The sequence below is a fragment of the Nilaparvata lugens genome, chromosome X, assembly GCF_014356525.2.
Source record: "Nilaparvata lugens isolate BPH chromosome X, ASM1435652v1, whole genome shotgun sequence".
NCBI classification, from domain to species: Eukaryota; Metazoa; Arthropoda; class Insecta; order Hemiptera; family Delphacidae; genus Nilaparvata; species Nilaparvata lugens.
The window spans coordinates 101,316,233-101,330,660 of record NC_052518.1 but is presented as its reverse complement, the minus strand read 5'-3'; the positions used below and the strand labels follow the sequence as shown (position 1 = coordinate 101,330,660).

At 35.3% G+C, this 14,428-nt stretch overlaps 1 protein-coding gene across 1 annotated transcript; it reads right to left on the bottom strand.

Annotated features, from left to right (window-relative positions):
- Positions 1–5,864: 5,864 nt before the first annotated feature.
- LOC120354871 (low-density lipoprotein receptor class A domain-containing protein 3-like) lies at positions 5,865–14,258 on the bottom strand. Its single transcript, XM_039442846.1, has 3 exons — positions 14,067–14,258; positions 8,116–8,235; positions 5,865–6,745 (listed from the first exon to the last, which is right to left on the bottom strand). The coding sequence occupies exons 1-3, from the start codon at positions 14,244–14,246 to the stop codon at positions 6,461–6,463; spliced, it is 585 nt and encodes a 194-aa protein (XP_039298780.1). The 5' UTR covers positions 14,247–14,258; the 3' UTR covers positions 5,865–6,460.
- Between the last annotated feature and the right edge of the window lie 170 nt (positions 14,259–14,428).

Sequence of the window (14,428 nt, the reverse complement as noted above, 5' to 3'; positions counted from 1 at the left end):
TCTAGTGGTACTAAAATCAACAGAGATGGTCTTCGAAAAGGTCAAGTTTGGAAAACTATCAAGACTATAATAACGAACCTTTCGATTTCGAAAAATATGACGAATCTTGGGTAGAGATTATCGTCAATTTGGAAATATTTAGTGCATAAGAGGTGTGCTGGAAAACTGATATTACTTTATGCCGCATCAAAGCTGAAAGAGGCTGTGCTCAATGACAAATCGTTGGCTTCCACTACTGCTTTGCCAAACATCCAGGTAAATATCTTGCATAAAGATCTTTAGCCGGAAGAATGTTGTAATTATGATTACATCATTCCTATCCAAAAACACCTTAAATTCAATGAATCGCATTACATGGAGGTTCGAGTCAGCGACCTCACCAATTCAGACAGAATGTGGTTCCATCTGGCCAAATGCTACAAAGCACTCATGATAATGATGGATGATTTGCATACCTCCTTACACTGAATATAAATTTAATATGTTCTAAGTGACAGTGAAACAATTACAGTTGTGTCCTTGCATATATGGGAGTATGATAAGAAAGAATTTTGCTATCAAAACCTCCTGCATGAAAAGAGAAACATGAAGTTACTGTTGAATATATAGACCATGGATGATGATGACTGTGGATCAGACGATTCCTCCACAAAGACTGTGCCAAAGTGGCGATCTGATCACAACTGTGATCATGATTACATAGTTGAAGGGTTTCTGTATGATACCAATGGAGGAGACGATATCATATTCAACAAAGAAATAGTGAGAAGCCTGGAAAAATTCTACAAAACACTCATGATTATGATGGTAATAAAAGGAAATGACCACAGGGACAACAATAGACGACATATCTATTATGCACTAAATGCAGCCTATTCCTACACTCAAGTACAGACTCGTCTGTTGAAAAAAAATTGTTTTATCACCTATGTAAACCTATGTTAATAAATTTCTTGTAATGTTTATTTACATCTGGTTTTTTCCAAAACTATGAATATCAATTTTTATTATTAAATTTATTATTTATTTTATATTAGAATTATACAACATTTTTTATAATCAAATCTATTCTTCAATTATTAAAAGCTATAATTTTTCCAGATATCATACTGATTTCACACAGGAATTCGGTAGGTTGAGCTGACAAATGTTTGGTTTCACAGTAGACAGAGAATTTTTTACTTCTGCAATATTCTCTTCCAAGACAGCATGAATTTTTCCAGGCTTCTCACTATTTCTTTGTTGAATATGATTTCGTCTCCTTCATTGGTATCGTACAGGAATCCTTCAACTATGTAATCATGATCAGAGTTGTGATCAGATCGCCACTTTGGCACAGTCTTTCTGGAGGAATCGTTTGGTCCACAGTCATCATCATTCCGTGGTCTATATATTCAACAGTAACTCCATGTTTCTCTTTTAATGCAGGAGGTTTTGATAGCAAAATTCTTTCTTATCATACTCCCATATATGCAAGGACACAACTGTAATATTGTTTCACTGTCACTTAGAACATATTAAATTTATATTCAGTGTAAGGAGGTATGCAAATCATCCATCATTATCATGAGTGCTTTGTAGCATTTGGCCAGATGGAACCACATTCTGTCTGAATTGTTGAGGTCGCTGACTCGAACCTCCATGTAATGCGATTCATTGAATTTAAGGAGTTTTTGGATAGGAATGATGTCATCATAATTACAACATTCTTCCGGCTAAAGATCTTTATGCAAGACATTTACCTGGATGTTTGGCAAAGCAGTAGTGGAAGCCAACGATTTGTCATTGAGCACAGTCTCTTTCAGCTTTGATACGGCATAAAGTAATATCAGTTTTCCAGCATACCTCTTATGCACTAAATATTTCCAAATTGACGATAATCTCTACCCAAGATTCGCCATATTTTTCGAAATCGAAAGGTTCGTTATTATAATCTTGATAATTTTCCAATACCTGACCTTTTGGAAGACCATCCCTGTTGATTTCTGTACTACTAGAATATTTTCAAAGATTTCTCATGGTTAAAAACGTTCAAGTGAATTCCTGGTTTTTTGTCAATCATGTTTGAAGAAGCTTCAATAACGAGTCATTTGTCTTATCGAATCTTGAAAAAAACTTGATATTTCCGAATGTTCTGATGCAATTTTAATAATATATTGGAACCATAATCTTGGCAACAAAACGTAGCGTTGAATTCAGTCTCATACAAAGCAGGTAGTTCGGAGCAGGTAAAGCCATATGGGTGTCTTTTATGTAGAATTTTGAAATTTTTCTTCATCTTTTGCACTGTTATTCATGTTTGTAATCACTGAAATCGCTACTACATCACTGTCGTCTTTGTGATGAATTATTGTCGTCGGGAAGAGGAGTTTTGCAGTGAACTGTAATGAGCAACGGAAGCTACCCTCTTTTTAAACACCATTCTCTTTGCATAGTTTAGTTTCTTCTTGTCCAAAAACGCTACAAAATCAAGCAATGCTTGGTAGCATTTGACATGTGAGTCTACATCAGAAGATGAATTCAAAATGTTGAGTACAACACTTAGAAATCAGAAAATTTCAACAAGATATCTGAACACACCATCACACACTCGTAAGGAACCTTGGATTCTCGACAACGTTCCAACAAGCGTCGCTACTACCGATTGAATTATTTTGTGAGGTCTTCGACCAGTTTGCTATTGGGGGTTGTGTCTATTAAATACTTTTTAATTGCACCCTTTAGTGGCTCTAAATACTATCTCACTTGGCAGAGAATTGAAAGCTTCTATCGTGGAGATGGATTTGCAGCAATTTTCTTCACCCACACTGGTTCTCATTCGCTTCTGCAGCAGCTTTCACGTTCTTTCAAATCAGCAGAAGTTTCTGGAGAAGTCTGCCGACCTCTCACTGCGCATATCTGTTAATTGCTGATTCGGTTAATTGCACTGCAGGCGGATGCTTTGCTGAATTCATGTTTGGATGATTCCATCTGGTCTAGAAGGTTTGGAAGTAGAAGTACAATGCAGAGTTGAATCACTGGCCCATTGACCACCGTCCCTGCCCTTCGCTACTACCGATGGAAGGTCTTCGTCCAGTGTATCCGGTCTCACCGAGTCCATTCAGTCTACCGAGTGGCATTTCCTCGATCTCTCAATACCTTTACATAAGATAGCCTTCTCAACACAATGTACTTCATATGAGGCATTCCATGAGAGTCGACATATATATTAGGTGCTTCAACTTTCTCCTATGATATGACTGCACATTGTTTGTATATTATGGTTCTGGGATGGTAGACTAGTTGATTTTTGAGCATCATTATTGAATGTTGGAAGCCAAGCAACAAATTTGTCTGATTTTAGAGAGTTGAGCTGACTTGGTTGAAAGGTCGACAATGAAGAGAGTTTTTGATTTCTGCAACATTCACTTCCATGATAGCGAGATCACTTTTCACGATTTCTTTGTTGATTACATTAACGTACAGCGTCCAGTTTTAAGTTGACATTATTAATATAGATTTTCACTACTGTTACATGGTTGAATTGCATAATTATAACATTATAGTTTAGCCTAACGTGTTACAATATAATTTTTCTTTAGAAAGTAATATAATAGTTTTTCAGTTTTGTTACTAGTCATCAGCACTCCTCAAACTATGATTTTGTTCGTGTTGCCAAATTAATATAAATTATTTGAAAAATAATATTTCTAGTTCTAAGAATATTATATTTTCTAATCTGTATTCAATGGAAATTTGTTTTGTAAGGCAATAAATTTGATTGATTGTATGACTATTATTGTTCTAATTTTGTTTTAGTAATTCACATTTATTGAATTTTTCGAATAATTACAGTTTTAATTCATCTTTGAATACAGATTTCAGTTGAAGTTTAGTTAATGAATTGAACTTGGCTGAAAAATCATCTTTTGAACACAGCTCAGTGCTGTACTCTTTATAACAGAGAACGGCCCTAGAAATCAGCTGTTGATTCATTGATTTCAAACAGGACCTCTGTAGGTCCATTCACTTCATAAAGGAATTTGTTATTGATGAACATAAACTTCAATGTAGTTTATATCTATAGCTAGTGAGCGTCCTATATAAAATGCTGACACATTGTAAGTGAACATTATTTTCTTTTAAAATACTGTAGTTATATATTTCATCAATATTCAAACATGATTATATATAATTCAGTATGAGATAAAAATGCGAATGATGATAAAAATTACCTCTACAAAATAATGTTTTCATAGAACTTGAACTTTAATGGTTCAAGTTTAATAAGAGAAACCAGCATGAGTTTCCTTTAATTTGAAGTTCATTTATTTAAGTTTGAATTTTGAGTTACTATCATTTTAATTCTAGTTAACAAAGAGTCTAAGAGTCTATACTTGAGAAGAACACATTAATTGAGATGGGTGACTCTATTCCTTGAAATAAAGCATAAGATATAGCAATGGCTGTGATAACAACACAGATTGAAATCCCGGCAAAGTTTCATCAAAACAACTAATGAGCTTATAACACCACAAGTTCGAAGACTTGCTTTGTGGAGGAAGGGGCTGCCGGTTTCCATCTGCCATACACAACATGGAAGTCTTTGAATAGTTTGAGAACAGGTGACACTAGATGCAGGTCGGATAGGGTTATAGTGAGGATGCAATGTGCCAATGTGCAATCACTCAAAACTATCAACACCTAATGACCTGTCCAAATATGGAAATACATCGCAAGATGGAGGATATTATTTTAGGGAATGACAAAGCAGTTTCTGCGGCTAAATTTTTGAGTGGTATTTGACTCTGTGTGCCCCCAGACACGAAAGAAGGATACTATAGAAAATTCATAAATAATTTTACTCATTCAACAAAACTAAATGTTTCAAAAAGATTAATATGAAAGACCCAGAATACATTACATATTTTGAAAATTGTAAGAATATCCTGATTTTGACAAACAATTTAACCTTACGACGGACGCAAGCAATTTAGCTATTGAAGCAGTTCTCAGCCAGGACAAAGACAGATAGACCTGCCTATGCAAGTAGAACACTTAATGTAACTGGAATACATTTGTCAGCTATTGAAAAAAAACTGTTGGAAATAGTTTGGGAAACCAAGTACTTCCGCCCCTATCACCATGTAAGAAAAGTTGAAATATTCACTGACCACAAACCCCTACAATGGATATTCTCTATGAAAGAGCCTAATTCAAAACTATTAAGATTCAAACTAAAATTAGAAGAATTTGATTACGATATGTTGCAAAAAAAAAAAACAAATCAAAGTGCAGATGCCTTTGAATAATAATAGCACCAACAACCAAAACTCACCCAAATTATATAGTGATATTGATGTTATCATTAACTTCAAATTTCAGACCAATCTCCTTACTTAGTTCAGCATCAAAATTCATCTAACCATCCAGTTATATTGAACAGGAAAAAATATTTCTGATAATGTCAGTTTGGTTTCAGACAGAATCGGGGCACATCACATGCGTTCTTTGAATTAATAAGGCACTTTAGTGGAAAAATAGGCAACAAAAACCGTTTCCTGATAACATCCCTCGACCTGGCAAAGGCATTCAATTCTATAGACAGAAAAACGCATAAGTCTGACATGCTAGAAAGTAATCACTTGACTGGTTCAATAGTAACTTAGAAAATAGGTCTCAATAAGTTTCCATCAATGGCATAGAATTCATACAGACAATGTTTCGTAGAAACAAGTAGTTCTATGAATGATGTTACGACATTATTTACACATATTATTATGTGACTTCATCACCATAATACATATATATATATATATATATGATTAAAATATGTATGATTAAAAAACAGCCGACATTCAATTTACTAGAGCAAATGAAATGCCTTCATCTTGAGATGTAGGCAACACGCCACGCCAACTAGTTCCTACAAACACTCTACTTATTCGAATGAGATTCTACTTTTCTACTTCTTCGAGTTGGACTCTAATTTTTCGAGTTGTACTGTACTTTTCCAGTCGGACTGTACTTTTTCTAGTTGACCTGTACTTTTCCAGTCGGACTGTAGTTTTTCTAGTTGGACTCTACTTTTCGAGTTGGACTCTACTAGTTCGAATGAGACTCTACTTGTCTACTTGTTCGAGTGAGAACTTGTGTGAGACCGTCTCTTTTAAAACTACTTGTTTGTACGGAACTTTGTCTGTATGAGACTACTACAGTATTTAAGCTCTATTATTTACTATTTAGTTTAAAAGCACTACTTGTCTCTGTGACATGTGTATCCCCCCATATGTACGTACCATTATGTTTCAATAAAAATTTGGATTTACATGTTTCAGTACAGGTTAACAACAGGTAATACATTCAATACAACAATAATGTGGTCATGTTATGTGAAAAATAAATTCCCTTACGGTATGTTGTGGTCATAGAAATTTGTGGTGGTGGAATGGCTTACAAATTTAGATTTTATCTAACATTTTTAACCAGAATTCGGCATTGGATTATCAGAAGAATCACTACTATCGCTAGGCCTTACGGTTCGATTTTCTTCAGATAGTGTATCATCACTGGATGAGCATCTCCTGACTGCGATTCTGGGCCAGAAGTACGTTTCATCACTACTTTCAACATTCCTCTCCTGGTTGGATGGTGCAGCACTAGCATTCTCCAATAGTGCGTCACTCTCTGTTTGTCCTTGTCTACAAACATTTTCCCTCGAGACATAGGGAGGTGGTGGACCTTCGCGAGGAGGCAACGAAATTACCTGAAATAACATCATTTATTTAGTTAGCAAATCAATTCTAATTTGTGTATAGTGAGGTCCACGTTATAATGACAGTATTTGATTAACCTTCTATCCTTGTCTATAATGTTGTAATGTTATAAATGCAATAGGTTTTCTAAGACCTGGCATGTGATAAATAAATCAATCAATCAATCTATCATTCGAAAAAGCATATAGCACTATCCTTTTCTAGCTTCGCAAAGTTGCCTGATCGTTTTTCAACAATGTAAAAATACAATCAATTCTCAAAATATTCAATCTTAATTTTTTAAAAAATATTAATTAATGATAGAAAAATATACGTTCTTGACGAATAAAATATAATTATTTTAACAAAAATTAACAGTTAATATAACATCAGCTATACTGGTATCAGCTATTCTATATAGAAGGCAGTGGCTCGGCAACGCTGTTATCCTATCTTTCTCCACTGACATTATAACGTGGACATCACTGTAGTTTTCTGAATACGTTCTGCTCACAATTTATTATTAAAGAATTGAAAAATATATTTTAATGATATTTTTATATATTTTTTCATATTGATTATTTTTTTTAACAAGAATGAACAGTTAATATTACATCAGATATACCGGTATCAGCTATCCTCTATAGAAGGCAGTGGCAAGACAGAGAATTGGCAATGCTGTCCTCCAATCATTTTCTACTGCCATTATAACGAGGAACTCTTTAATAAAGATGATGTGGAAAGCGAAAAGGGACCAGTTGTCGGTAGAGTAAAATGTTCAGGGCAGACAATAATAGACTAGGGTCAAAAATATCGATTTCGAGTTTTCAATCGATTGTCATGTAGTAACATTTCCTTTGTTGATCAGAATCAATTGAAAAGTCGACTTTTTCGTCGATTATATGAACATTGTCCAGTTATAACATTGTCCTGTTTTTTATGTTTGAATAGGCATAACTCGGTCATTTTTCAAGATATTAATCTGAATATTTTTTAAATTGTTCTTTATAGTCTTCTTTATTGAGGAGAGATGATATCTCAAATTTGATTTTTTGAGACAACTGGTCCCTATTTGCTTTCCACATCACTTATAGTTTTTTTTTTAATACGTTCTGCCCGCCTTCATTCAGTATTTCTGGGTCAATATCTACGGTTTAAAGCCCGCCGCAAAGTGAATCCAGCCCAATCCACGCCTGGGAAGTTTTGTAAAAGCGTGGACCGTGAACCTGGGTTGACATTGCTGTACAGACCCAACCCAGCGTGTAACTTTCGTGTAGATTTCGTGGATTGCACTTTGCGGCAGCCTTATTTTTATCTTGACTGTCTCAAATCTTCTCAATACAATCCCATGTTTTAGTGATGAAAAATAACACAAAAATACCTCAGAGTAGGGTGGAGGCTCCACAGGATGTCCCACAAATTGTACTCCATTATTTATGTTGTAAGTTACAAGGCAGTTCAAGCCTGATGAACGGTTGAGGTACAAGTCCAAGTCATAAATCTGTGGAAAATATAAAACAAAACCTATAATGTAACAGAGCTTCCCAAAAATTATATGTCTATTAACAGCACAATCTAATCTGTAACTGGCATAATTTTACAAGAATGGATAAATCCACGGTAAATAGTAAATTTAATCTCCCATGGATATTTGAAAAAATAATGCCTATTCACTACCGCTATGATAATAATCTCAAGTACAAATGAATAATTATTATGAACATCTTTAAAATGTGAGTTCCCAACACAAAACCGTAATTTATTTCAATAAAATAATCTCAGTATTGCGCTAGAACTCGTAGAGAACGGACGTATAGTGGAGTAGTAATAGTGTAGTGTAGAAGTAGTGAGTCAGCAGTTTGTTCACGATTAAAAGTGGAACAAAAATATTGCATCGAGTATCGGTCTTCAACCGCGGTATTTTATGCAAGCAAAGCGACCTGCTTTTCGCGGCGGTAATATAGCTCCGTTCGCGTTTCCGTGTGCGTGAGTGTTTATTACGAGTGCTGTTTGAAATGTATGGTAGCGAAATCGCACTATGTCCGACTTAGTGAAGCCACCAAGTTTTCCTGCATCAGAGCAAGAAGAAAGGGAAGCCACTAACGAGAGCATGGACACCAACAACATGGCAAATACACCAGAAATACAGTGTTCACCGGATCAATACATAAAAGCAAATAACTCAAATCTTCAGCCGAGCAGGTACTTTTCATCGCCTGGAAGGAATCTGATGAGAAGAGGAAGGAGCTGGAGAGAAGCAACCCCGAACTCTTGCAAAAAATGCAGGATTTGGAAAAAAGATTTCTCAATATTGAGAAAAAGATCCATAGCCCACAGCCTACTAGCTCAGCAGCCGAGAACTACCCGACAAATGAAGAAGAATTGGCTAAAGAAACTGAATGGATCAGAACTCGTACTAAGCGGGCTACCAAGAAGAGGAAGCTTAGCACCCCATCGCCAGAAATCAAAAATGAGTCTGCAAAAAAGAAGCAACAAAATTTGAATAATAAAATCACTCCTGTGGAAAAACCAATCAGTGAGGAGGAGAAGAGGAAGAAGAAAGAAATGCCACCACCGCCAATCATTGTGGATGGTATAAAGAATCTGAATGTACTTCTTACGAGTTTGAAAAAAGTGTCACCAGCTGACAAATTTAGGATAAAACTGTTAAGTAAAGAAACATTTAAAGTAAATGCAATTGATTCAGAAACTTATCGGAATATCACCAGAGAATTGATTAAAGATGGGCTCAACTGGCACTCCTATGAAGATAAACAGTCGAGACCAATAAGAGTGATGATTAAAAAGCTTCATCACTCTTGTAGTACAGAAATGATTCTGGAAGATTTGAAAGTAAGAGGATTGAGAGTTCTAGAAGTTGTAAACAAGCTGAGGTGGAAGACAAGAGAACCATTAGATATGTTCATGGTATCATTCAGCGCGGAAGAAGATATAAAAACAGTATTTGAATTGAAAAATATACTTGGCTGTAGAGTGGAAGTTGAAGCATTGAAGAAGGCCAATTTGATACCGCAATGCAAACGTTGCCAAGCATACGGCCACACTCAAAAATATTGTAACAAGGAGCCTAGGTGTGTTAAGTGTGCAGGTAAACACCAAACAAAGGAATGTTTGAAACCAAACGATGCTGTACCAAAATTTATTCATTGCGGTGAAGCACATCCACACAGCTATCGAGGTTGCACTGTTGCAATCGAATTGCAAAAAATCAGGAATTCTACTAAAACAAAAACTATTGCAGATTCACGAAAGAAAATCATTCAAAATATACCACCAAAAATCACGGAAAATACAGAAGCTCACAATCTAAACAATGGTAGTGCAGTTAAGAAATTGACTTTCGCCCAGATTGTCTCAAAAGAAAATAGATCGAAATTGGAAGAGCCATAAAGTGAAGTAGAAGAAGTCACCAATAATATTTTGCAGCTAATCTTGGCAAAACTGGATAGACAAGAGCAAATAATCACCTCACTACAATCTAAATTTCAGAAGTTAGACAGAGTAGACTACTGAAAATCAAATGATTCATTCACTAAAAATAATGGAATGGAACGCGAATGGATTGTTACAACGGCAACAGGAGTTAGAAGCAGTTCTAGACATAGAAAAAATAGATATATGTCTTATATCTGAAACTCACTTTACAAATCAATCGTTTATCAAATTCAAAGGCTTTAAGATCTATCATGCTTTACATCCCAGCAATGTCGCGAGGGGAGGGAGTGCCATCATTATCAGAGACAATCTACAACATCATGAAGAAGTGAAACATGAAAGTGATCGAATTCAATTGATAGGTGTAGCAGTTCAAGCAGTAAATTATAACTTTGTTGTTGCAGCTATTTACTGTCCTCCCAGATATTCCATCAGAAGAGAGGAGTATTCGACATTGCTTGATATGTTAGGAGAAAAATTCATTCTTGGTGGTGATTTCAATGCAAAGCACGTGCATTGGGGATCGCGCTTAACAACTCACAAGGGAAGACAGCTCTTCGAAGCAATGAAAGAGATGAGGTGCGAAACTCTTTCAACTGGTAAACCAACCTACTGGCCCACCGATACGAGGAAAATCCCAGATCTCATAGATTTCTTCCTGACAAAAAATATATCAGTTAATTATTTACATTTAGAGGATAGTTTCGACCTTAATTCCGACCACTCACCCATCATTATGACTCTGAGTGATTCAATTCTTTGGAAGGAAAATACTTGTCCAGCGTTAGCAAATAGCCGCACTGATTGGGATGGCTTCCAACAGATGTTGGAGGAAAGAATATAATTGAACTCACCATTAAAGAACGAAGAACATATTGATCGGGAGTTGGAGAAGTTTGTGACTGATATCCAACAGGCAGCATGGTGTAATACCCCACAAATCAGAAGAAGAACCACTGGAAATAATTACCCTGCGAAAATCAGAGAATTGATTGTTGAAAAACGAAGAGCTAGAAGGAGTTGGCAGCAATCACGTTCCCCCCAAGACAAAAGAGTTTTGAACAATCTAACTCAAGATTTTCATGATTTTCATGATGGTTAGTCACATCAAAGAGACAGCACATAATTCCAAATCACCAATTTGGCTTCAGAGTGTAACACTCAACAATAGATCAAGTGCATCGGATTATAAATGTAATAGAGAAGTGCTTAGAAGAGAAAAAAATTTGCTCAGCAGCTTTCCTTGATATAGGGCAAGCTTTTGATAAAGTATGGCATTGAAGGTCTCATTTTCAAGCTCAAAAAAGTGCTACCAAAGCAATATACAGATATATTACAATCCTATATGACTGACAGATACTTTAGGGTCAGGCATGAAAGTTCATATTCTGATTTGAAGGAAATTGAAGCAGGAATTCCTCAAGGCAGTGTTCTGGGACCAGTTCTTTACCTACTCTATACCAGCGATATTCCCAGCCTTGATGAGAATACTACAGCAACATTTGCAGACGACACAGCCATATTATCAGTAGACAGTAATATTTATATTGCAACAGAGAAACTACAGAGATCCATCAACAAAATTCAAGATTGGACTAGAAAGTGGAGAATAAAATTGAATGAAACAAAGTCGATTCACATCAATTTTAGCAATAAGAAGGACCTGCCCATACCAATAACTATCAACAACCAAGTTGTACCATATGCTAATGATGCCAAGTATCTAGGTATGACCTTGGACGCAAAGCTTCGCTGGAAGGCCCATGTGAAGAAGAAGAGAGAAGAGCTTGGAATCAAATATAAGAAGCTGTATTGGCTGATTGGAAGAAACTCCATCCTTTCAATCCGAAACAAAGTACTTCTGTACAAACAGATATTAAAGCCAGTATGGACGTATGGAATACCAAAGACAACAACATCAATGTCATACAACGTTTTCAAAACAAAGTGCTAAGGAACATCGTGGATGCTCCTTGGTATGTCAGGAACAGCGAGCTTCATAGAGACCTGCACGTCGACCTGGTATCCACCGAGATCCAGAGGCATGCGGAGAGGCACGAGGGGCGACTGCACCAACATGACAACGTCGAGGCGATCCAGCTGCTAGACAATGGAGGGTTAGTGCGGAGGCTCAAAAGGAGGAAACCGTTTGAACTAGTGTAGTGCTTGTTCAAGTAGTGTCCAGTGAAAGAGCAGAGCAGTGATTGAGTGAATCTAGCTTCTATAGTGCAGTCAATAAGTGTACATATTAATTAAACATATAGCAGTAAGAGTTCCTAATGAGAAATTCACTGTTCAATTTTTCAAGTAGTAATTTAGGATAGAAAAAATTAGCTCATTAATCTTTAGACTAGATAGCTATAGTATTGACCAATAGAAAAAAAATAATAAAATTAAAATAATCTGAGTTTATCAGAGATTGACAATGGTGTAATAACCGAAACCGGTCTTTCTAAGTATCAAAATTTGTGGTTTTTGACAATTTCTTAGTCTTTTTCATTCAACAAAATAAGTCATAAAAAAACAATAAAAGTCATAAATCTGTGGAAAATATAAAACAAAACCTATAATGTAACAGAGCTTCCCAAAAATTATATGTCTATTAACAACACAATCTAATCTGTAACTGGCATAATTTTACAAGAATTGATAAATCCATGGTGAATAGTAAATTTAATCTTTGCAATGGATATTTGAAAAAAATGCCTATTCACTGCCGCTATGATAAAAATCTTGAGTACAAATGAATAATTATTATGAACATCTTTAAAATGTGAGTTCCCAACACAAAACCGTAATTTATTTCAATAAATTAATCTAAGTTTATCAGAGATTAACAATGGTGTAATAACCGAAACCGGTCTTTCTAAGTATCAATAAATCTGTGGTTTTTGACAATTTCTTAGTCTCTTTCATTCAACAAAAATTATAAGTCTATTAACAACACAATCTAATCTGTAACTGGCATAATTTTACAAGAATTGATAAATCCATGATGAATAGTAAATTTAATCTCCCATGGATATTTGAAAAAAATAATGCCTATTCACTACCGCTATGATACAAATCTTGAGTACAAATGAATAATTATTATAAACATCTTTAACATGTGAATTCCCAACACAAAAACGTAATTAATTTCAATAAAATAATCTGAATACTATTAATAAACCACATTAGTTCAAATCTGTTTTCAAACTTCTTTAGTTTGTTGACTACAGTTTTGATAAAAATGTTGACTGCAAATGCATTATTATGCACAAATGTGAATACCCATCACAAAAAATGTAATCTATTTTAATGAAATAGCCTGAATAAAATTAATAAGCTACATCAGTTGAGGTTGTTTTTACAAAATAAAACAGATGAGCAGTACTACCTTCTTCAGTTACTCAAGCTACGTACAGACGTAAGCCCCACGAACACGCGCATTTCAATCTTCATCAGCTGGTGAAATACTTATTATATCTGTATTTGTGCAGAAACAGTAGGATACAGATATAAGTATAGCACCAGCTGATAAAAAGCGAAATACATGTGTTCGTGACGCTCAAGTCTGTACGCACCTATAGAATACAAAAAGTAGTACAAATATAATTTACTATTCATTGTCATAGGCCTGGTTTCCAGGACACTCATTAAATCTGCAGGTTTAACGGTCCATCAGATTTCTAAGACACTCATTAAGAGTGTCCTAGATATTTGGTCCTAATCTTATTACCGTACAACTCGGATATGTAGTATGTATCATCTTATAAATGAAATGAAAATATACATTAATTCAGATTTTATTTTGTTATCCTTTATTATTTATGCAAGTTTGTCTGAAATCTTTTGTTATCGTTATTATTTATGCAAGTTTGGCTGAGATCTTACCTCGGTTTCTAGACGGTGGTGGAGACTGAGAGGATTCCGTAGATGATATGGATAACGCAGTTGGTTATTCACATTGTTAGGCCGACTACGTCTATCAGTAACTGGATACCGAGCACTAACAACCGTTCGCTTCATGTGAGTCCTGCATATTGTAACAACCAATATGGTAACTACCAGCATAAAAGCGATTGCACTACCTGCAAAATAAAATAATATATTAATAAACTATAATAATATAATCATTACATAATATATTAAACAACTTCGATCAAGAAAACCCGTTGCAATGTGAATTAAAACCATGTAAGTAAGAAAACCTGGAACTGAAGTGGCAGCCTGCAGCTGCTTGGCAAACTGAGCTC